Source organism: Pinus tabuliformis, chromosome 4_1, assembly GCF_031772625.1.
Source record: "Pinus tabuliformis cultivar Carrire ecotype Pingquan chromosome 4_1, CPIR1, whole genome shotgun sequence".
NCBI lineage: Eukaryota > Viridiplantae > Streptophyta > Pinopsida > Pinales > Pinaceae > Pinus > Pinus tabuliformis.
In genome coordinates, this window is record NC_142303.1 from 599632998 (window position 1) to 599659119 (window position 26122).

The 26122-nt window shown below is 33.3% G+C and overlaps 1 protein-coding gene across 1 annotated transcript; it reads right to left on the reverse strand.

Moving 5' to 3' along the window:
* Window positions 1-17544: 17544 nt before the first annotated feature.
* LOC149177416 (uncharacterized) lies at window positions 17545-18234 on the reverse strand. Its single transcript, XM_089421741.1, has one exon. The coding sequence runs from the start codon at window positions 18232-18234 to the stop codon at window positions 17545-17547; it is 690 nt and encodes a 229-aa protein (XP_089277867.1).
* Window positions 18235-26122: the final 7888 nt, after the last annotated feature.

Sequence of the window (26122 nt, forward strand, 5' to 3'; positions counted from 1 at the left end):
CTGCACACTATCTTCTCAGCTTCTCCTTACTACTAACCACCTGTAATGCCTTAAACTCTTTGTCTCCCTTGCGTTTAAAGTGTATTTATACCTTACATGACTCATAGCTTTTGTACTTGCCACCTTTATTATTTTTCTTTTAATTTCGTAAGTTTTATATTATGCTTTTTTAATTAATATAATGTTTTATGAATATGTTCATTGTTTTATTCATAGTTTTTAATAATTCACTTTATTAAATATTTAAATAAGTTATTTTATTTACTTAATTAAATTATAAATCAAATAAATTCAATTTATATTTTATTATTTCCTTTAATCATATATATAGATATATGTATATGGGTGGTATGTATCAAAGGCCTCACTTGATATATTTATTATATTATGGTAAGTTAGGAATTTACTTCGATAATTGATTTATTAACCTAATTTAGATATTTTTCAATATTAGTTGGTATGTATACTAGTGCAGTGCATGTGATGCATGCATATGTAGCTATCATATGCATGCCTCGTATGCATGCTAATATTCACATTCTGTTTGTAATTGTAAAACGGTCGTTACAAATATGGTTGATATAGTGAAAGCTTCATTTGTATTTACCATTAATAAATATATAATAACAATAATATTATTATTATTATTATTAAAATTATTAATTATTATTTAATATTATTTAAGTATAATATTAATTAACAATAGTAGTAATATTAAATGGAGTTGTCTTTAGTGTGACTTTTTGGACTTTTTCGTGTTAGAATCCGACAGAAAAATTTGGGTGAAATCTTGATTTGTGTTATTTAAACTAGTTTTTTGATTGTATATATGGATTCAACGCCCTAAAAAAAACCCTAGAGCACTTCGATTGTGCAAGGGTTACCCATCAAGCTTGTGATTTCAATAAATTACGACTGGATTTTAGATAAATTAGACCAGAAAAACATATCAGAAAAGCTTCCAAAAAGCCTCACTAAAGACAACTAGATATTAAATAATAATAATCTTAATAATAATAATTATTTTAAAGTGATTATAATAATTTTTAATTAATATATATATATATATATATATATATATATATATATATATATATATCTTTAAAAAAATGTTAATTAAGGATTATTATAATTAGGGCCTGCAGTATGCCTTAAAACTGCTTATGCTTGGGTAAGAGCTCGTCTTCCTCAGATGTAAGGAAACAAGTTAACGGCCCAAGACCCAATGGCATTTGGCAGGACTAAAAGCATGCTCTCTTACGGACCACTGATGGGTTATTCCAAGTGGTGTGGTTTTCCTTGAATAATGGTGATGAGTCATTTTGCATTCGTAGTTAGCAACTAGAGACGATTGTCCTAACTGTTGGTTTGACAATTGAGTTATGATAGGTTTTTCCACCAGTGAATAAAGATTATTATAATCATTTTAAAATAATTATTATTCTTACTAAATAAGTATTATTATTAAGATTATTATTATTAGTTACCCAACAAAGGAAATAAAATGACTTACGAGGATCTTTGGTATTCTAACCATCCATCCATGTTTACCAATTATAACAAACTAGCTAACTACATGTTTGTGGTCTTTTTATTATACCTGTTGGAGGCATGGTATATGAATTCATTTTTGCTTTGACTTTCATATTAGTTTGTCTTTGACCAAAAAATTATGTTTCTTATCAATAGTTTAACATTATGAATCATTTTTTGTTATTTTTTATCATTATTTAAAAATATATATTTGTAAAATGATTGTTTGAGGTCTTATTGTCGGCTCTTTAGTAACTTTCATTTCTCTTAGTTATCAATTTTTTGTTTTTAGATTTATTTCTTTTTTATTTAATTTTTTGATTTTGATTTTTTTTCATTTTCCTATTATTTCAATTTTCATAAATTATAGTTTTTCTCCATATTTTCAATTTAAGATAACTTATTATTATATTAAAATCATATTTTAATAAATTATATATATATATATATATATATATATATATATATATATATATATATATATATATATATATATATATATTACTAAAAAATAAAACACATAAATATATCTAAAAATATAAACATATATATTAAAGTGTATATGTGTTAATATAAACAGTTTTAGTTAATCATATTTCTTAATTTTTTTATGATGACACTAAACAATACAATATTTTATTAGTTGTTTTATTTTTAAGATGAAATATGTATCTTTATTATTTTTTAGTTTAATTAAACTATAGTTAAGCTAAGCAGGTACTAGCTACTATGTAGCTTTTGCCTTCTTATTACATGAGTTTTTATTTTCTTGAATGCTTTTAGAAAGGCCACTACGGCTTGATTTTTAATTATCTCACTGGGCAATTTTCTCCTTGCAACTGAGTTGAGAATGCTCTAAACTACTACACTAAGTCGAACGGCTAACTACATGGTGTCTCCAATCAAAGTACACAAACACAACATGCACTTCATTAGATAATTATAATGAGTGAAATCCTTGAGAGTGAGATATTACTACTATTATCAATTAATGTTATTATTAAATAATTAAATATTAAATAGGCCCCAAGGGATAGCTCAGTTGGTCGAGTTCCTGTTGTTAAGTACTTCGTTTATTGGAAGGTCACTCGGTCAAATCTCCTCGACACCCTTGGGGTTGGGCCTTGCTATTTTGGTCGACGGGTAGATCCCTTCGGGTTGATCTACCTAGATTTTCCCAGGGATGTAGTGGTCATTCAGTATCCGTCAACCACCCTTAAAAAAAAATCAATAAAATTCAATATTAAAAAATTAAATAATAGTAGTAACAAAATATTGTTACTAATAATATTTAATTAAGCAAAGTCTTTCGGTAGAAACCACATAAGAGAAATTTTTGGCCAACACGTTTCAAACCAACAAGTGTGGTTCATCATCAGAACCAAATGAAAAGGCAAACCATGGCAAAGGCTTAAATAGAGAGCAACGTAGAGACCAAAATTTCAAGTAACAGCTATATTTGAACAATAATATTTAAATTATGATATTAATTTATTAATATACTAAAAACAAATATTATTAAGTAACGACTAAATTAGCTTCTTCTCGTCTTCTGCTTAAGATGTGTAAGAGGTTTGTGGATAACACTTGTGTCATCTGGTCCCATGGTAAGGAAGAGTTGGAACTGTTTTTCTTCCATCTTAACAATCAATCTAGTTCCATAAAGTTCACCATGGAATTTGAAAGTAATGGTAGTCTTCCCTTCTTTGACATCCTCCTCTCAAGGAATGATGATGGCTTTTTTATCATCAGGTTTTTCGTAAGAAAACTCATACAAAACAATATCTTCATGCTAACTCTCATCATTTCCCAGCTCAAAAGCTTGGTGTTCTCAACACCTTAGCGACTAGATCTTTAAGAGTTTTTGATGAAAACCATCTCAATGAAGAGAAAACACATCTCCTAAGTGTTTTCTTTAATAATGGGTATAGTAGAGACCAATATACTAAGGCTTTCCTCAGAGTTGAAAAAGGTCATAGTGCTAAGAAAGATACCAAGGATCGATTTTATGGTGTTCATCTTCCTTTTATCCAAGGGATCACTGACAAGATTGTGAGGATCCTAAGGAAGCATAAGGTGGCTTCAAACGTTAGGCCTTTAAATACCATCTGGAGCTCCCTTATATCTGTAAAAGACCCAGTGAACCCCAAGAATATGAAGGGTGTTTACGTTATCCCATGCTCTTGTGGGACTCCCTACATTGGTGAACTGGTCGCTCGATTAATCAAAGGATTCATGAGCATGCATCTGACATAAAGAATGGCAAGACCTGCTCCTCTACTTTGGCAAAGCATGCAGATAAATCTAAGCATCACATCTGCATTGAGGAGGCCCAAGTCGTTGCTAGGTTTAGTCATTTCCATTATCATAAATTAAGGGAGGCCCTAGAAATTGAAAAAAGACACAATAATTTGAATAGAGACGATAGTTGGAATATTAGTAGAAGTTGAGTCCCTATCATGTCCTCCTAGTTTTTTAGGTTTCTTTTTGGGATATATTTTGTTTGTTTGTTTATCTATGTAAAGTATTGGTGTCCTTTTTATAGTATTTGTTGTTGATTTATTCTTCATTAGAGTTTATTTTCTTGACCCTTCGTGTTTTCTTAAATGTTTTATCATCCTATTGGTTCTTAAATCCTTTTAGTATTTTTGTTATTTGTTTAATGGGCCCAACGCCATATTTTATTATTGACCATCTTTTATTTATTGATTACTTTTATTTGAAAATATATATATTCCTTTTGACTCGTGTATGTTTTTGTTTTATTTTATTTATTTTCCATTAATTATTTTTAATTTAGTTTATTTTATTTCCAATAATTATTTTTATTTATTAAATGATTTTGTCTCGATTAGGGTCTTGACTCATTTTTATAATTTTTTACTTCCCTCCTTGTTTGGAGTTTGACTTTAATTTTTTTATTCTTGTTAGTTTTTATTATTAATAATAATATTTGATTTTAATAAATTAATTTAAGTGTTACTTTTCAAAAACTAGTCGTTTAATATAGCCATTACTTATTAATATTTGTTTTTAATAAATTAATAAACTAATATCATAATTTAGATATTATTTTTCAAAAACTAATCCTTTAATATAATCGTTACTTAATAACATTTGCTTTTTATATATTAATAAAATAATATGATAATTTAAATATTAATGTTCAAATATAGTCGTTACTTGAAATTTTGGTCTCTACATTGTTCTCTATTTAAGCCTTTTCCATGGTCTGCATCTTCATCTGGTCCTGATGATGAACCACACTTGTTGGTTTGAAACACGTCGGCCAAAAATTTCTCTTATGTGATTTATACCAAAAGACTTTGCTTAATTCATTATGGATCACAAAATCTTGAATATTGAAATATTTAATTATTTAATAATAAAAAATAATAATTAAATAATAAACAATAATAATTAAAAAATTAAAAAATAATTAATAATATTTAATAAAATTAAAATATATATATTAAATAATTATTAAATATTTAAATAATATTCAGTAATTAAATATTATTCCATAATTAAATGAATGAATGAATTAAATTAAATTAGTAATTGTTATTGATATTAATTAATAATTAACCCTATGAATAATATTATACCCTAGGAATATGAACTTTAGATTAATAAACTAAAGGGTTTTCTATTATAAACCCAGGGGATTAATACTAAAAATCCAAGGGATCTAAACTTAACGGAATAATATTAAAACCAAAGAATTAATAATATAAACCCAAGGTGTATAAACCCTAAGATAAAGATTATACACCCTTAAATAAGCATGGTTTACCATGGTTTATTTTCATATTGAGATCATCTTTGTCACAATGCAACATTGGACCATGGTTGATTTTCATGTTGAGACAATATTTGTCACAATGTGACGTTGGACTATGGTTGACCAAAGTTGATTTTTGTATTGAGACAATCTTTGTCACAATGTGACATTGGGTTGGACCATGGTTGAGCATGATTATAAACCCAAGGGATTTATATAAAAACCTAGGATTAATATTATAAACCATATGAATAATATTATACCCTAGGAATATGAACCCTTAGATTAATAAATGAAAAGGAATAATAAACCTGAGGGATTATTATTAAAACCCCTAGGGATTATAAAACCAAGTGAACAATATTAAACCCAAGGGATTAATATTATAAACCCTAAGATAAATATCATAAACCCTAAATAACCATTGTTGACCATTGTTGATTTTGATATTGAGACAATCTTTGTCACAATGTGATGTTCAACCATAGTTGATGATGGATGACCATGGCTGATTTTCATATTGAGACAATATTTTTCACAACGTGACGTTGTACTATGGTTGACGATGGTTGACCTTAATTATAAACCCAGGGGATATATATTAAAGCCAATGAATAATATTATAAACCCTATGAATAATATTATACACTAGGAATATGAGCCTTAGATTAATAAACCCAAGAAATTCATATTATAAACCCAAGAGATTCATATTATAAACCCAAGAAAATCATACTAAAAACCCAAGGGATTATAAACCCAATGAAATAACATTAAAATCAAGGAATTAATATTATAAACCCAAGATAATTAGTATAAACGTTAAAATAAACAATGGTTGAGCATGGTTTACCATTGTTCATTTTCATATTAAGGTAATCTTTGTCACAATGTGACGTTGCACCATTACTGACCATGGTTGATTTTCATATTGAGACAATATTTGTCACAATACGACATTGGATCATGGTTGACCAAGGTTGATTTTTGTATTGAGACAATTTTTGTCACAATGTGGCATTGGGTTGGACCATGGTTGACCATGATTATAAATCCAATGGTTTTTATAAAAACCTAGGATTAATATTATAAACCTTATGAATAATATTATACCCTAGCAATATGAACCCTTTGATTAATAAATCCAAGGGAAAAATAAACCGAAGGGATTAATACTAAAGGGACTATAAATCCAAGGGAATAATATCAAACCCAAGGGATTAATATTATAGGCCCAACATATATAAACCCTAGGATAAATACTATAAACCCTAAAATAACCATGGTTGCTTTTCATATTGAGACAATCTTTGTCACAATATGATGTTTGACCATGGTTGACCATGACTGATTTTCATATTGATACAATATTTGTCACAATGTGACGTTGAACCATGGTTAACCATGGTTGACTATAATTATAAACCTAAGGGATTTATATTAAACTCAAGGAATAATATTATAAACCCTAGGAATATGAACCTTAGATTAATAAACCCAAGGGATTATAAACCCAACGAAATAATATTAAAACCAAGGAATTAATATTATAAACACAAGGTATATAAATCCTAAGATAAATATTATAAACCCTAAAATAAACATGGTTAAGCATGGTTTACCATGGTTTATTTTCATATTGAGACAATCTTTGTCACAATGTGACATTGGACCGTGGTTGACCATAGTTTATTTTCGTATTGAGACAATCTTTGTCACAATGTGACATTGGACAATAGTTGACCATGGTTGATTTTCATATTGAGACAATCTTTCTCACATTGTGACGTTGGACCATGGTTGACCATGGATGACGATGATTATAAACCCAAAAATTTATACTAAAACCTAGGATTAATATTATAAACCGTATGAATAATATTACACCCTAGAAATATGAACCCTTAGATATGGTTCATTTTCATATAATATTGTTTATTTTCGTATTGAGACCATCTTTGTCACAATGTGACGTTGGACCATGCTTAACCATGCTTGACCATGATTGATTTTCATATCAACACAATATTTATCACAATGTGACATTAGACCATAGTTGATTTTCATATTCAAAAAATCTTTGTCACAATGTGATGTTAGACCATAGTTGACCATAGTTGACCAATAATCAACCATAATTAACATGTATAAATATATAAATAAATTTATAATCGAAACTTTATAAATATGTAGATTAATATATTTTTAATGTGTTATTAATATTTTATTAGACATATTAAATATTTTAGTAATTTTATTATTAAGGAATTTAGACTTCTGTGATCCATAACATTGTTTAGATAATCTTCGGCAAAATCACATAACCAATCTTTTGTCGACGCGTTTCGAACCAACCAGTGTGGTTCATCGTCAGGACAAGTTGAAGAACCAATCCGGTTTAGCTGATTAAATAGAGTGTGCAGAGACTCCAACGGTTATCTTGCCAACGGCTAATTTGACCTAATGATCCTAGTCAAACCATTAATTTAATTATTAACATTTCTATAAATAGCTAAAACAGGTAAATTTGTTAATTATATTTAAGATTAAAATCATTTAATAATATGAGTATTGAATAATCTACTATCCATGTTTATTATTTAAATATAATGGTCATATATTTCTTAAATAATGTATAATTATTATTATTCTAATATTATTAAAGTATAAATAAATATTACTCTTAGGTAAAAATATACCATTTTATTATTTATTATTTAAATATAATGGTCCATTCGAAAAATGTTAATAAATCCATAATAATAAAATAATATTATTATTAGAATAAAGTAATGTTCATGTTTATTAATACTAGAATAACTAATAAATCCATATTTATATAATAATTCATAATTCCAATACTATTAAAAACAAACAAATAGAATTCTTAATAAAATAATATTATTATTAGAATAAAGTAATGTTCATGTTTATTAATACTAGAACAACTAATATTATTATTTATTTATACTACTAACTAATTAACTTTTAAACCTAATGGTCATTTGGTAAACTAGGTCTCCTTTAATATTTAAATAATTGATCTATATATATTAAATACTCAATATATAAAATTAATTATGTCATTAGGTAAATATAATATTACTATAAGGTTTAAAAGGGTTTTTTTTAGACATTAGCAAATTTAATCAAATTAATGGAACCAAAAAATCTAATCTCATAATAATATATCCAATAGAATCATACCCGGGACAAGGTTAATACCCTGAAACTCACTAGGACTAATCCGCCAAAAACGAAACTCAAGGAGGGGGAAGACGGAAACCCTAAGGCTAAACACAAGGGGAATGAGGAGGCTAGGAAGACAAGGCTGGGACCCAACAACTACTAATCTTCCAGCCATCATCCCTATTAAGATTATTCGGCCTTTTTTCAATCTCCAGGGCCTCTCTAAATTTGCGATGGTGAAACTGCGCAACTTTGGCAATGACTTGAGCCTCTTCAATACACACATGATGCATAGTCTTCCCCGCATGTTCAGCCAGGGCGGAGGACTTGGTCCTACCATGTCTCAAGTCAGCCGAATGCTCACTAATCCGTTGATTGATAGAGCGACCAGTCTCACCAATATAAGGGGTCCCACAGGAACAGGGAATGACATAGACGCCCTTCATGTCCTTAGGGTCAATCGGGTCTTTCACAGACCTGAGGGAGCCACGGATAGTGTTGAGAGGTCTAAAACTAGCGGGCACATCGTATTTCCTCAGAATTCTCGCAATCCTGTCCGTGGTCCCCTGGATGTAAGGAAGGTTCACACCCATGATATGATCTTTAGGAACCTTTCGGGATGAAGGCTCCTTCTTGGCCCTGAGGAAGGCTCTACGACCGAGGTGCCTACTGTAACCATTCTTCTCAAAGACATCTAGGAGATGAGCCTTCTCTGTTTCCAGGCTCTCCTCATCCGAAATTCTTACAGCACGGGTGGCGAGCGTGCTAAGAACCCCTAACTTCTGAGCGGGGAAATGATGCGAAGAAGCATGCAAATATTGCTCAGTATGCGTCTTCTTTCTAAACACCTGATGAGAAAAGGAACCATCCACCTTCTTAGAGATGAGAACATCCAAGAACGGAAGACAACCATTATCTTCTTTTTCCATCGTGAATTTAATGGCGGCGGATTGGTTATTGAGGTGACTAAAGAAACGATCTAGCTCGTCGGGACCATGGGACCAGACAACACCCGTGTCATCAACGAATCTTTTCCAAAGCTTTGGTAAGAGACGGGAGGAGGCCAAAGCCTTAGACTCAAAATCCTCCATGAAGAGATTGGCGACGACAGGGGACAAGGGGGAGCCCATGGCAACTCCGCAAGTCTGCTCATAGAATTCTCCCTCGAAGCTGAAAAAGGTAGAGGTAAGGCACAGCTCAACTAACTTAGCCGTATCAGGGTCGGTTAGCTTATTAATAACGCTCATGGCCTCATTGATAGGAATACAAGTATAAAGAGAGACCACGTCGAAACTCACCAGAATGTCCTCGGGCTCAAGTTTAATTCTCTTAAGATCCTCAATAAAAGAAGCTGAGTCTTTAACAAAGGACTCAGTCTGCCCAACCAAGGGTCTTAACTTTGCAGCGAGAAACTTGGCCAGGAGGTAAGTCGGACCACCGATGGTATTGACAATGGGTCTCAAGGGGACCCCATCCTTATGGATTTTAGGAAGACCATATATCCTAGGAGTGATGGGGTTTCCCTCAATAAGTTTCTGGGCTAGAGGAATCGTGGAATTGCACGACTTTATCGCGAGAGCGACCGCTCTAGAAACTTTTTTGAGGGGAACTAAACCGGATTGGTTCTTCAACTTGTCCTGACGATGAACCACACTGGTTGGTTCGAAACGCTTCGACAAAAGATTGGTTATGTGATTTTGCCGAAGATTATCTAAACAAATTTTATTATTGTTATATTAATGTCTCAATACTATATAATATAATTAATGTGTCATTAATATTTAAATTCATTAAAATGTATTTAATTATTATATTAATATATTAAATATTAATTATGTATTATATGTTAAATAGCTACATTAATGATAAACTAATTATTAATTAATTAACATTTCATTTAAAATAAATATTATAAATCTTATTATTAATATTATTAACTAAGATTAATATTATACACCTTTAGAAAATAAACTTTAAGATGAAGATCATAAATCCTAAGATCAATATTACAAACTCTAGGATTAATATTCAAAATCCTATGATTAATATTATAAGCCCTAGGATTAATATTAAACCCTTATTACTATTGAGCATGAGTTACCATGACTTTTAAGAGTAATTTATTATGATGACTATGACTGTCCAAATATGACCATGCTTAACCTACACTTCTTGTGGTGGAACATGATTGTCCATGGTTGACGAAGGAAAACCATGCTAAATAGTCATTTACGGTTGACAATGGTTGACCATAGTTTGACTATTGTTAACCCTAGCCATCCACTATAAGCCTCCATAGTTAACAATGGCCATCCACTATCGTCAATATAGTCACTATATGTCACTTATTGATAGACTATGATTCTTGAGGCATAGTTCACCATGATAGTCATGTTGACCATTGTTGATTATGATGTGCATATTGACTATAGTTGACCATGTTAACAATAGTCAACCATAATTAACATATATTAATATATTGGTTAATTTATAATTAAAATTGTATTATTATTAATTAATTACTGTGCGATTAATATTTGAATTGAATAATTTATATTTAATTATTATATTAATATTATTAATATAAATAATAATATTAAAATTATTAATAATGTATCCACTTTATTAATGTAATATAATCAATATCATATTATTAAAGTGTCATTAATATTTAAATTTGTGTGGCCATCAAAATATATTTGCTCATTTAATTTATTAGTTATTTAATTTATGTAATGAACTTATAAAATCAAAAAATTATGTATATGTGATATAAATTAAATGTTAAACATTAATTATATATTAAATAACTATTTTATTGTTAATTTACTTGTTAATAAATTAATGTATTAATTATTTAATTAATATATAAATATATCACTTAGTATTTCTATTTATTGAATAATTATTAAATTTAAATTTAAAAACAAGGTTAGAGTATATTGACAAGACAAAAATACTGCATAAACTTCCAAATAAATAAATCCTTTCAAACTCAAGTTCGCATTGGATACTTGTACAAGCTTGACAATATTATGAAAACTATGGATATTAGTCATCACTGAGGTGAGGTGAGTTGATTATGGTTTCACATAATAAGAGAAGCATTACATGAAGAAACTTCTCCCTTTTTTTCCTCATGGTTCTTCGGTGTTTCCACGATTTTAAAGAGAGCCTCAGATTTAATTTTGTCCGTTCAATTATTTTTATATTTTTATATTAAAAAGTTAAAGAAGTTATTTTTATCAAAAGTTGAAATAGGAAGTTTTTCGTTAAAAAAAAAGCATTAAATTAAATAATAATAAAATGTAATTTAAGTATGGAGTTTTTACGTAGGGTATTATATTAGATATTATTTTGGGATTCAGCGGCGTTAAGTAAGTCATTTACGTATAACTATTTCCATGAGAGGTATTAGTAACTGAGTAATTTCTCATGATTTTTGAATAGTTCACTTAGCACTCATTGTATCGAGTGATGTTCACAGGGGTGAAGAAGTGGGATTGAAACTAGTGAAATGAATTACATAGCATCAATCATCAGGACTTCCCGGGAGCTCACCCATCCTAGATTGCCTCTGGCTCAAACACGCTTAACTGTGGAGATTTCCCCACAATCAAGCCCACTTAGCTTGCTACCCCGATGCAATGAGTGTTAAGTGAACTATTCAAAAATCATGAGAAATTAGTTAGTTACAACTACCTCTCATGGAAATGGTTATACGTGAATGACTTACTTAACACAGTCGAATCCCAAAATGATATCTAATAAAATATAATGTTCACTTAATTTTAAAAATTAATCAAAATATAAATTAAAATAATTTGTTGTTTTAATTTTGGATGTACTAAGTATTAAAAGAAATCAATTTTTTAGGTAAATCACTAAATATGGATAAAACACAAGATTACTTATCCTAATTTTCAATTTGTTCAATTTTTATTTTTTTTTGACAGAAACGGTTATGGAGTTTTATATTCATCTTGGCCTGAATGCCGAAAAACTGTTTACAATGAGGATGTCTAAATCCTGGTGCATCTCACTGTTGAGAGTGAGAATGCTGCTGAAGCTTGAGGACTTCTTCCTTGATAGGGATTCTAAAAATTCAATTTCCGAAATTTTTCCCCACTTGGAAATACAAACAAATTTATTTAAGATCAAGCAGTAAAACATGATGATAGTCAGCTTATGGGATGGGTTCCCATGATTCTTCTCCGTCTTTCATCTTGACCCCGGCAGAGAGGAGGGCAGCTTTGTTGGCTTCAGTGTCCGCGTCTTTATTATGAGTTCTCAGCACATGGTAGTAGTTCAATTTCTGAAAGCGTTTTCCAAGCCCTTAATTCTGAGTATCAGCCTGGCTAGCTTAAGATCCAAAGCTGGGGAATTGGAGACCATTGCATTTATAATGATCTGGGAGTCACCTATAACAATTGCTTCCTTAATGTTTAACTCCTTAAGGATCTTGAGGCCTTGCAAGAGTGCCAAAGCCTCAACTTGAATGCTAGTTGAGTGTCCAAGTCCCCAGGCATAGGAATGAATTTTTTCCCCAATTGAATTTACAACAACACCTCCTGCACCAGCTCTGCCCGGATTGCCCTTAGCTGCCCCATCGAAAAAGAGAGAGTGCCTTGAGTGCAGTTTGAGCCAATCTTGAAAGTCTGCTTCTGATTTCCTTATTTTCCAGTCTTTAAGAGGAGGGATGATTCTGACTGCTGGTTGAAATTGTAAGTCAAGGAATGAACCCCAAGCAATATCCTGTTGGCTGAGGTTAGAATCATCTTTTATATCAATCAAGCATTCCTTTAAATGACATTTGATCTTGACTTCTAAGGCCTTGTGATTCTGATTAGAATTTCTGAAGATTCTTCTGTTTCGTTCTAGCCAAATCTGCCAACAAATAACCTTTGGAAGGATAACCCATGCTATTTTGATTATTTGGTTCTTAGGAGGGGGACCAGGATATTTGATTGCCCAATTTGAAAAAAGATCAGCAGTGGAGCAAGGGAGCAGAAAATTGGGATCCAAGGTGTGAATAAGGGAGAACCAGATCTGCTTGGAGAAGTTGCATTCCAGAGTTAAATGAGCTGTTGTCTCAGCATTTTCCTTGCATAACGAGCAAATGGAGGGACCATAAAATCCTTTTTTCTGCAAAATGTCAAACGTTAGGATTCTGCCATGACAAAGGAGCCAGGCAAAAAAATCAACTTTGGGCCATGACTGGAAACGCCAGACCCCCTGCCAAGGTGCTGGATTGGGGGGGACGTGTGGTCTCTCGATCAGCTTGGCATATCCCGTGGAGACAGTATATCCTCTGGTATTCAGCCCCCAACCTTTCGCATCTCTTTTCCTCCTGTGTGTGGGCGCCAATCCATGAAGAAGGTCGAGCAATGTGGACCATTCGTTGGTCAGATGGACTGGTACCTCAATTCTTTTCCACCCTGCCCAATCAGAATCGCTCCAAAGAGAGATGTCCCACAGCGAACACAGCCCCTCTCTGTCCATCCAGCATCGCAGCGCTCTAATGGGGGCTCTGTCTTCAATCAGATCCATCTGCATGATTTTATCAGTCCAGATATTGATCTTTTTGCCGTTTCCAGGGATCCAGTAGGTGTGATCTTTAATTAGAGGAGCAGCTTTAGCATACAGCTTGAGAAAAGACGAGTTAGGCAAATGGATCACGTTGTCTAGGCAACTAGAACGAGGACCTCGGAAGTATTTTTTCCAGAGGGCCAATTGGGCCCAGCCAGGTTTGGGCGCGATGATTCTCCATATAATCTTAGCTGCCATAGCCACATTCTGCTGACAAAAACTTTTGAAATTTAATCCACCCTCCCACAGTGGCTTGGAGATGGTTTCCCAACTGATAAGGGGAATCTTGTTTTCGTTCTGTTTTCCTCCCTTCCAAAAGAACCTTCGAATGAACTCTTCCATTTTTTTTAATATGGATGCTGGAGCGAGCAACCCAGCAAATTGAAACAGAGGGAGGCTGGAAAGCACATATTTGATTAGGACAGATTTGCCAGCAGAGTTGAGCCAGGAGTAACCCTAGGCTTGAATCCTTGTCTTAAATTTTTCTAGCTGAGGGAGCCAGTCTTTGCTTGCAAGTCTTTTATGAACAACAGGAAGGCCCAGGTAATTGAAAGAAGTCCAAGAAGAGGAGGCTGCAAATCCCAAACATCTAGAAATAGCAGTGAGCAATCTGGATGAAGTGTTCCAGCTGAAGATATGGCACTTATTCTTGTTTACAACACTGCCTAAGGCCTCACTGAATTCTTCCAGAACTGCTTTAAATTTAGTGGCAGAGGAAAGAGAGGCAGCACCCAAGAGTAGGGTGTCATCCGCAAATAAGGCGTGATTTATGTTTTTGACCCCTCTTGCAATACACAGTCCATTAATATCTTGAGCTTGCATCTTTTTGTCTAGCAGGAAGCTGAGAATAGAGGCTTGGATGACAAATAGCAGAGGGGAAAGGGGACACCCCTGCCTAAGCCCTCTCGAAGCTTTGAAAAAATCCGTGGCTCTTCCATTTACAAGAGGAGCAATCCATGGCTCCGATATGCATGCCCGGATCCAGTTAATGAAATTTGTTCCAAAACCAAACCTGCTCATGACTTTTAAAAGAAAACTATGATTTACTCGATCAAAAGCATTTGCTAAATCAAGTTTTATCACCATACCTTGTTCTTTTCGAAGAAGACTTGAATGAATTGCCTCTTGTACAAGGGTGAAGTTGTCCACGATCTGCCTTCCTTGGATGAAGCCTCCTTGATTCTCCGATATTATTTTGGGAAGGATGTGCTTCAGTCTATTTACAATTACTTTGGTGATTAGTTTGTACCCAGTATTGCATAGGGAAATCGGACGGAATCTGCTGAAGTTGCTGGCGCCTTTTTCCTTGGGTATGAGGGCTAAGAAAGCAGAGTTTTTGTTGCCGCCTATTTTCTGTGTATTTTGTGACTTTTGGACCATTTTTAGCAAGTCCTTTTCAACAATCAATCAGCAAACTTGGAGAAATCTGGCAGAGAAGCCATTTGGCCCAAGGGCCTTATTTGGATCCATGTCAAAAAGGGCCTTTTTGACTTCGTCTTTAGTGACTTTGGCCTCCAGGATCTCATTCATACATGGAGAAATTGCAGAGGGAATAGTGTCTAACAGATTTGGGGATTCATGTTGATCCTTTTCTTCACTATACAAGTTTAGAAAATGAGAGTAGGCTGCTTTCTTGATGTCTGCAAACTCCTTGTAAGTGTCGCTGTCCTCCTTAATCTCAGAGATAGTGTTGAAGCATTTTCTGGCCTGGGCTTGTTTATGGAAAAAAGCAGTATTCCTGTCCCCTGCTTTGAGCCAGAGATTTCTAGATTTTAATCTCCAGTATTCTTCTTCAGCTAGGCAGGCCTTATGATAGCACTGTTACAGATGGGCTTCTTGATCCAACAGTTCCTCTGTGACTGTAGCATTCTCCATATGCATTTGATGAGTGGCAAGAGAGACTTTAATAGTTTTCCTTTCTATATCAGGTTTGGATAGAGTTTTAGCCCATCGTTTTAGTGCTCCTTTTATCCTTCTGAGCTTTTCTTCCCAGATATAGAAAGGGGATCCTTTGACAGGTTGACTCCAACATTCCTTGACTATTTGCATGAAGTCTGGCTCCTTGACCCAGAGGGGGCTGAATCTAAAGGGAATAGAGCCCAAATCAAGATGGGCTAGAAGATATAGCTTTATGGGCTTATGGTCCGAGATACTGTTAGCAAGGATATGCATTCTGGACTCTAGACCAAGTAGCAAATAGGAGCTTTGAATGAAAAAATTGTCTAATCTGGCAGCAATATGACCTAGGCCTATTCTTTTGTTAGTCCAAGAGTACTTACCTGAAGAAGGCTTGATATCCAGCAAATCCCAATCCTGCATAAGATCCTCCTCCCATTCCCTTGTCGGATCTCGGACTGCACTACCTCCCCTTTTTCCAGACGAGTGAAGGGTGAGATTGAGGTCCCCAGCAATAATAATATTTTCCAGGTTCATTAAGTCTGCTTGATGTCTTATCGAATCCCAACAAACCTTTTTTTCCCCTGCATTGACTGGAGAGTACACGTTGAAGAGACAGAGAGTTTCTTTAGTATCCAAATTATGCATTTTCAGCAGCAACCAGTGAGTATTGCTAGCCTCACTGATGAATGCAAATTTATTTGCATTCCATAGAGTGTTAATCCCTCCCGAGGCGCCCCTGGCAGAGACTGCTCTTGCTTCACTTTTAAACCAAAGTTTCTTGCTTGTTTGCAAGAAGACTACGTCTTCCAGCTTAGCCTCCTGGACGAGAAGTATATCTGGAGTTTCTGTTCTTATTAGGCTTCTCATGGCTTATTCCTTGACTTTACTCCCCATACCTCTGCAATTCCAGGAGATGACCTTCATTATTTATGTTTCTGGTGGGCTCCCTTGGAGCCTTGGGGCTGGTTTTTCAATATCCTAGGCTTTGAGGCTAGCAGTTTTTCCAGAGTTAGTTGGCTGCCTTGTAGTTTATCTTTGTACGTCTCCTGCTCTCTTTTTTCCCTGTCAGTTTTACAGCCTCTCGTAGATCTTCTTACCGAGATTTGAGACTCTCTTATTTCTCCTTCCTCCTCTGACTCGTCTGTGTACTGCTCTTCTTCATTATCTTCTAAATTCTTACCTTTGGGGTTTTCAGCTCTTGTGCCTTTAAGGGAGGTTGAAGATGTACCTTTGCTTGGAGAGACTAGTTTTTGGTTCTCGATCCCCTGATTAGCTTCTGTCTCCTTTTGGATCTCTGCCTCCTGGGTTTCCTCTGGTTGCGAGTTGAGAGGATCAAACTTATTTTCTGAAGCTGGATTAGGCAGGATCTGTTGAGTAGTAGACTAATGAGGTCCTTTGCCATTAGGGCCTCCCGGCTTCTGTGACTTGGGAGGTTTGGGGCTCTTGACTTGATTCCATCCATCCTCCTTCCCCTGCACAGCCTCATTGTTGGTTGGGCAACCTCTGGCGAAGTGGCCATAAACATGGCATTTCCGACATTTAAAGGGTAACTATTCATAATCCAGTTTCTGCAAGTGCGTCCAGCTTCCTACATTTATTTTGATGGCCTCAGGAAGCCCTACCTCCAGATCTACTTCTACATAGATCCTAGCACAGTCATATTGGTCCTTATTGTTCGCTCGATCTATAACTTTCCCCAGGGCATTTCCGATGTGCATCAGTGAGTCCCAATTCCAACAATGGACTGGGAGATTTGGGAGTCTAACCCACACCGGTACTGTTTTGGGCACATCTACTGCCGGGTCGAAATCCGGGGTCCATTTATTCAGATACAGACCCTGAGGACCCATGAAGTAGGGACTGTTTTGGAAGATCAGATCTTTGTCGTCTTTTGAAGTGAATTCGAAGAGGAAGTATCCTCTCCCCAGAAAGTAAGAAGTAACACTTTCTTTGATCAACGACGCCCAATTTCTGCTGACCCAGCTCTCAGTGGTTTTTGGAGACGGCCATAGCCCAGTGAACTGTCCGATGAGAGCCCGTTCGGCCAGAGACAAAGCAACTTGGATCGGGGTTTCAGGTGGGAGAGAGATCACAGGGATATCATCCAGCTTTTTAACAAATTTCGAGACTTCAGGGTTCTTCTTCTTTGGGAGCCCTGCCAGAAGCTGATTGAAGGCCTCAGAAGGCGAGAGGGGCGGAGGAGAAGGAGGGGACACCTGGGGAGTGCCCAATACCTCCATGGCCGCAAGCCCTAGGGGATGGGCCTGTCAAGAAACACAGCAGTCCTCCATTAACCAGCTCACCCGCATGATGAAAAGAGAGCCCCAGGCGGATCCCCGCAGGAAGCCGAGCAGCCGAGAGCGGGCGTGCTCGCTGTCAATCGAACGCGCAGGATGTGGGCTCAAGGGTTTGCAGCAGGAGTCGAGTTGCAGAGCTCGAGCTATTCACCTCAATCCGAATGTAGTAAAAAATTTGTTCAAATTTTTGTTACACAAACTAATATGTTTTTGGAGAATAAAACTAAGTGAATAAAAAATTAAACTCAATTACCACTCTAGTTATTGTCATTTAATAATAAAATAAAATCTCTTAAAATACAAACATTTTCTCAGTATTAATTTAAAATAAATGTACATTAATTTATAAAAATTTATTATATTTTTTTGAATTTTTTCCAAATTAAATACAAAATAACATTATTTTATTTCATTTTGTTAAAAATATTTTTTAACTTAAATTTTTTATTTATTAATAATGTGATCTATTCACTATTAATGTGATATTTTGATTTTTTTTGCCAGATAATTTTTATATATTATTATGATTTTACGTGATTTCTATCCAAATTCAATTTAGCTAAGTTTTTTATGAATTAATAACATAAATATTTTGCCAAATATATTAATATTGTGTTTTCATTAAAACCTATATTCATAAAAATTTGACCTTGAACTTAATTATTAATTATTATTATATTATATATGGATGACATTATCAAAACTCCCTATTCATAAGAAATTAACCTTAAATTCTTGAACTTATATAATTAAGTTATTATATTTTATATGGATCACATTTATGATAGATTTTTCGGCGAAAATCACATGGGAGACCATTTGTCGACGCGTTTCGAACCAACCAGTGTGGTTCATCGTCAGGACAAGTTGAAGAACAGATCCAGCATAGCCTGTTTAAATAGCTAGAGCAGAGACACCAACGGTTACCTGGGCAAAAAATTGACTAAGGAACAAGGTCAAATTTAGTTATATTAGGTATAAAATAAATATATAAATATATAAATAAAAATAAATTATAAATGGTACCATTAGTTAGGTAAAACTAAACAAAAGAAGTTACGAAACAGAACTTCTCTTTTAATATATAAATATGTAAACAAATTAAAGGGTTAATTAGTTAGAAAAAATAAATAAATAAATTAGAACCGTAGAATAAAAAATTAAATAATCCAATAAAAGAGGAAATAAGGATTAGAAAATAAAATAAAATAATTATAGTTAGTTATAGGTATTAAAAACTAAAAGGAAAGTGGTTATATAAAATAAATAAAAAATGTAAGAATAATTAAAAGTTAAAAATATTAAAAGTAATAAACAAATAAAAGGTTTATTTGGAAATAATAGGATACATAATAATAATAATAACAAGGAGCCATTGTTGTGGCGCTAGTCCCTGCCGGTTAATAGAAGAGTTTGGTGAGTTATTATTATGAGATTTAATATGTGTTTAATTTGCATTATCATCAGAGCTGGTTTGCATTACTAGTGTGTTGTAGGCATGCTTATTTGTATTAAGATTTAGTGAATTGGATAGCGAATTGTTGTATGGACTTTTTGACTTTATGCAAAGAGTGAAATATAATGAACTTTGCGTTTGTTAAGTAAGAATTGTGATAAATGTAAGATTAGTTTTAGACGTAATTTTCCAATGTGTCATGATTTAGAAAATGTTTAGATTAATAATTAAAATGTAATAAAATTTAAGAGTGAATCATGGAAACCTCGACGGAAAAAAACTATAAAAGGTAATAATAATGCATTATAATGTATGAAGAATTAGAGAGTGTTAAAGTAAGTTATGTATTTTAATAAGCATGGGGTATAAAATATATTTAAATGCATAATAATGAATTCATGGTGCATAAAAGATAGAATTTTGTTATTTTTTTACATTTGAATATTATGGAAATATTCATAAAATGATAATGAGCAAATAAACATTATTATGAATATAAATTTGTTAATTAAATGCGTGGTGGAGAGTGTTCAATATTTAGATAAATGATTGTCGAAAGTCAAAGAAGAACTTAAGCATTTAAAAATTATGGAGTCTTGAACCCATAATTGAAAGATTAGATATCTAGTAACATGTTTGGACATAAGTGATTCCATTCGGGTTAATGTCAATGATTGGGGAATTATTCCATGGTCAAAAGAACAAAAGATATATTTATTTAAAAATATTGTTTATCATAACTTTAGTGTGAACTTTAAATTTGTCCAATTACTAATTAGCAAAGAAAATAAACCCTGCATCTAATTTCTAATTAATAATTTGTTGCATTTAATTAGTAATTTGTTGTGATGCAAAAGGATATGACTTTTGGTTTTTTTTATAGTTTTGGGTTAGTAAATATAGTATCTAACTACAATAGCAAAGTAATTTTGATAAGTTTATTTTATAAATTAAAAACTAAAATAAACAGATTAAAATTAAAAAAACATTTAAACTCTACGAGTTGAAATGTAAATTGATCATAACCTGCAAGAAAAAATTCATTATAATACTCTTGCTTTCTGCAATATCTGTGTTCCATTTAAGCAAGTTAGTTTTTTTATTGAAATTTTTTCAAAGTATAATGAAGGCACTTACATCACAGATAAACAGATGCCATTAAACATAGTTGTTTTTCTATTTTGTGATTATCTTAATTAGGGAGTATAGTTTAATATAATTCATTTATTTGGCATAACATAAGCATAGTAGATATGATGACATATAGAATGACGAAATTTGGGATAATTGAAAATAATAAAAGAATGGAGATTGACTATACCACTTCAAATTACTCTATTTATTAGTTAGAAATAATGTTTTGACACTTCAAATTACTCTATTTATTAGTTAGAAACTATTTATTAGTTAGAAATAATGTTTTGACACTTCAAATTACTCTTTATTAGTTAGAAATAATGTTTTGACAGCGTGATTTTTTAAAAGTTATTATGTTATTGAACTTTATACCTGGTGACAAGAAAGGCTTGCCTTGCCATAAGCTAATTATTGCAGGTTAATACAACTGGGAGAAATGATATTACATGTTATAAATTATGAAAGTCATATTCAATTAATACTGTTTTAAATAAAAAATAGATAACAGTTCATTTCAATGTGGGAATCTTTTTATTCAAGGAATTTTATTTCTTTGTGATTGGAAGTGTAATCTTTCCATTATGAATACTGAATAATAAAATATTATAGGAAATTTATACTTAGTTAAAACTATAAATAATTTAATAGTTATAATTAAATATGAATGGATAAGCAGTGTTTAATATTATATGGGTAATTTAAATCATAAAATGCATTATTTATTTAAACAATGCAAGATAGAGTGTGATATTACAATTAAATAAAAATAAATAATAATAATATTTTTATATTAGATCAGAGATATTGAAATTTAATTAAACATTAGCATAATGAATCAAGAGCCATAGAGACAAAATAAAAACTACCAATGCAATTTTTATTAACTAATAGTTAATGCATTAAACATTAGCATAATGAAAAAATATTGGACCAGAGATATTGAAATTTAATTAAACATTAGCATAATGAATCAAGAGCCATAGAGACAAAATAAAAACTGCCAATGCAATTTTTATTAACTAATAATTAATGCATTAAACATTAGCATAATGAATCAAGAGCCATACAGACAAAATAAAAACTGCCAATGCCAATTTTTATTAACTAATAATTAATGCAACATTCGACTAGATGAATGTTCATATACAAGATGATCATTTAAGAACATAGGATTTGTGCTGTAACATTTTGCCATTCTGTCAATACAATGTCATTTTGTCAGCAATGACAGCACTTCATTCCAAGTCTGCATGTTTCAAAAATTTCAGTTGAAGGGGATCCCATGGAATTTGCAGATATTTATGCTTCTTTATACTAGCTTAACTGCTGAATTTTAACAAGATCATTTCCAGACTTTCCTAGAATGGCTGCAACTGTGCGTTCAGATGTTACAACTTCAACTATAGTTTTTGTGATAAGCTAACCAGCTGCTGTCACACTGCCAAAGGTGATATACAATGCCAAGGACATTAGTACAGACATACTGATCAGCAAAAGCACTATGATAGTAGCAATTGACAAAATTTTGCAAATGTTGTGTACCTTTCAAATCTGGCAGAAGTCTGTTGACAAAGAATTGGGTCCTCAAACTCAGAGAAATTTCCAATACTGTTTATATTGCGATTTGACTGAATTTTGAAACAAAGCATATAGTTAGTACTGCAGGGGTTCGTGTTTGCAGACAGATTTATGGTTAATTATGTTAAATAGAAATTTAATTGAATCAAGGAATCTGCTTTTGTTCTAAGAAATCAAAATCAAAAGGTAGCAACAGAGGGACAATAGACGAATTGTTGGAAAATGTTGGAAAATGTCGGAGGGAGATCAAGAACTGCATACAAAATTGGTGCACTTGTTTGCTGTGGATTGCCTGAAATTTCAATCAGTGATTCAGATTTTCCTGGTCTAACTTCAAGAAGATTAACTTTGGCATGAGAAATCTGACCATACAAAGAAAACATGATCAGTAAATAAAGTGTGTTCATAGCAAGGCATCAACAATTGAGCTTGTTATTTGAGCATGCAAGAGTCCATGGTTATTTGAGCATTATAAGTTAATGGCATTGTGGTTGAATACTGAGGGTTTGTCTTAGCTGTGGTCGGCATGCGCTGTGGTGGTCTGATTGGCAGCCAGCTGTTCCTCCTCGAGATGCTGGAAAGTTCGGCTTGGGTTTTACTGTCTTCGTGGCCTTTGGGTTTTACTGTCTTCGCGGCCTTTGGGTTGGTATTGTTACTTGCTTGTTTAGCTCTGCAGTCTGTGTGATTTTTCGTCTGTGGTGGAGTTCCTGGTTGCTCGGATATTGTTACTTGCTTGTTTAGCTCTGCAGTCTGTGTGATTTTTCGTCTGTGGTGGTCTTGTGGGCGGACAACTGTCCCTCGTCGAGATCCTGGAAAGTTACTCGACTTGGGTTTTACCGTGTTCGCGCCCTTTGGGTTATTATTGTTACTTGGTTGTTTAACTGTGCAGTCTTGCCTGCTTCGTAGGTCCAGCAGTATTGTCTCTTCGTTTCCCTCAAGAGTCCATGGCTATTTGAGCATTGTAAGTTAATGGAATTCTGGTTAAATACTGAGGGTTTCTCTTACCTGCATGGCTTTTATGAGCGATATAAGCTAAGTCGAACCAAGGTTTTGGAGGTTGGAAAGGTTGGTTTTGGGGGTGGAAAGGTTTTGGGGTGTTATTGGGGGCCTAGCATCGTTGGAGGTGAAGGGCATGTGGTCCGGTGACTCCCAAGGCGTTGTGTAACGTTGGTATGAATCGGACCGTGTTCGCGCCCTTTGGGTTATTATTGTTACTTGGTTGTTTAGCTCTGCAATCTCTGCGATTTTTCGTTTGTATTTGTTGTATTGTCTGCGGTGAAAACACAATGCGGTTTCTGCCGGCCGTGATGCTGTGGACTTGTCTTAGCTACATGGGTTTTATGGAAATTTCTGTAAATGTCGGTTTCGACCGGCATTTGGAACGAGACGACCTGAGTCAAGCTATGGAGTGTATTCAAGGTTTTTCGGTTGTATAATTTATGTGTATGTTTACTTTGGTGCATAATGTTTTTTTAAGTTTGTAATTCTGTTATGGATGTATGGATATTCGACTTTGATATTACTCCTAGAACGGAAGGTTGCTTTGTTGACTAAAGCTGTATAAGACTAAAACACATGCCTAAGATGGCTTGTTGGAGCTTTGCAATGTTGACGAGATCTGTTTTGATTTGCAAAAACAATTTATTAGAAAGTGAGTATTGTACATACCTCAACCAATTGATCAGTTTCGAAAGCACACCGAGGAAGCTGTTCTCTTTGTAATATTCTAATATTGGCAGTTGTTGTGTGCCTCATATCAGAAGTCAGTACAGCACCCCTGCCAATTAGACAACACAATTTCAAAATAAGATCAAGTTGCTGAAACGTACTTTATCATATGCAATCCTATTACTGGTTACAGAACTGTATCTGCGATCAAACTTCAGATTCACGCTAACTAGCTAAACATGAGAATGCAGAAGGAGAGATCAAAAGTGTGAGGCTACAAAGCCATAAACTTTTGGAACAAGGCCTGTAGCATGTGCTTTTCAATGAGGTCTAATAGAAACATTGGCTGAAAATATTGCACAATGCTGAGGATGTAGGCAATTAAATGCAAACAACCGACTAGAAATTTTAGGCACGGGTTTCATAAAAAGTTTTAAGTCCCCTTGCCGAAGTACTCCAAAGGTAGCTTCTGCATACACAACACTGTGTCTGAAGTGCACTTCAAATGATATAAAAAATGAAATGGGTTGAGGTAAACTTACTGCTTGGACATTCTTTATCATGCTTATTTTAAAAGCTTGCATCATTCTATTTATTATTTCTAAATAACTATGTGTCATGATCTTTCTTTTTTTATTCTCGAGTCAAATGAATGCAATTAAACTAAAACAGAATGCACACAGAATCCAGACTAGCACGTAGCAAAGTTTTAGAGACATATATGTAAAACCAAGTGAAGCAGAAAATAAACGTAGTTTCACGTTGAACTCTGAGCGGTTCTATTTTAGAAGATAAAGAATTGCAAAAAAGTCATTTCTATCTATATCTGAATCCAACAGAATTTGATGCGGTGCTCCATGCGATGGAAAAATTTGACAACTTAGGCAAGCTAACATAAATATTTGGGAAAGAATAAACACATGTAACATCATCATGATGCTCTGTGACGAGTTGCACTTTATATCATCAACTGCACTTGCTCATGCAAATAAACTAGTTGAGTCAAAACATTAGTCAAATTATGCAAGACTGAAATAACATGGAAGTGTAACCTAAAACATCTCAACTCAATTTTGCATCTAATAATATCTTGACCCATAAATAAAACAAAGATGTCTGGATAAGGTATTTGCAAAAAAACCTGAAATACTTGCAAACAAAAAGAAGCATCAAATAGTTGCAGATTGCACTTGCCTTATGTGAGCAGGGAACAACACAATTTCAAAATAAGATCAAGCTGCTGAAAGGTGTTTTATCGTATGCAATGCTATTGCTGGTTACAGAATTGTATCTGCGATCAAACTTCAGATTCACGCTAACTTGAGCCTCCTTTTACCCTGATTGAAGCTGTTTTTCTTCTGATGCACCACCAAGTAAAACAGAACGTCAACAATGCAGCAGAAGATTCAAACTGATATAAAAGTGGTTTCCAAAATTGATGCAATTGATATATCTAGCCATTTAGCTAACCAACGTATGCAAAAGGTATCACCCCATAAACCTCGTTCAGACTCCTTTATATTTGTAGATGCAGAATAACGCATTTTATGAAGATATGTACCAATATCATTAACACCATGTAACTCGTATAGGAACTCAGGTGCTAGTTCATATTGATATGACTGTATTGCTTCAACGTCATTGTTCTTTAAGCAAAAAAGAAAGTGGTCTATTAACCCATTTCGCAATTCATTTGAAGTATAACGAAAATGTAGAAGCATTTCGAACGAGTCAAATAGACAATCTCCTACAGTATATGAAAATGCATTTAGTCTAAAAAGACCATTTCTTTTTAATACAATAGCAATGTTCTCAGGAAAAATGCATTGCAATCTGAATTTGTAATTGTCAACATCTATTATTTCTTCCATCATTTGCAATTGCTTACCAGAGTTGGCTTTTGCAATTGTCTTGTACAGCTTTGCAAAAAATATTAATGAAGTTAGCAAAAACTGAACATGACTGTCATCGATAGGCCACCAAACCCCCCTG

What these genes read in the sequence shown, in the direction of transcription:
- LOC149177416 (XM_089421741.1), bottom strand. Translation starts at nt 18,234, where the DNA reads ATGGAGGTATTGGGCACTCCCCAGGTGTCCCCTCCTTCTCCTCCGCCC.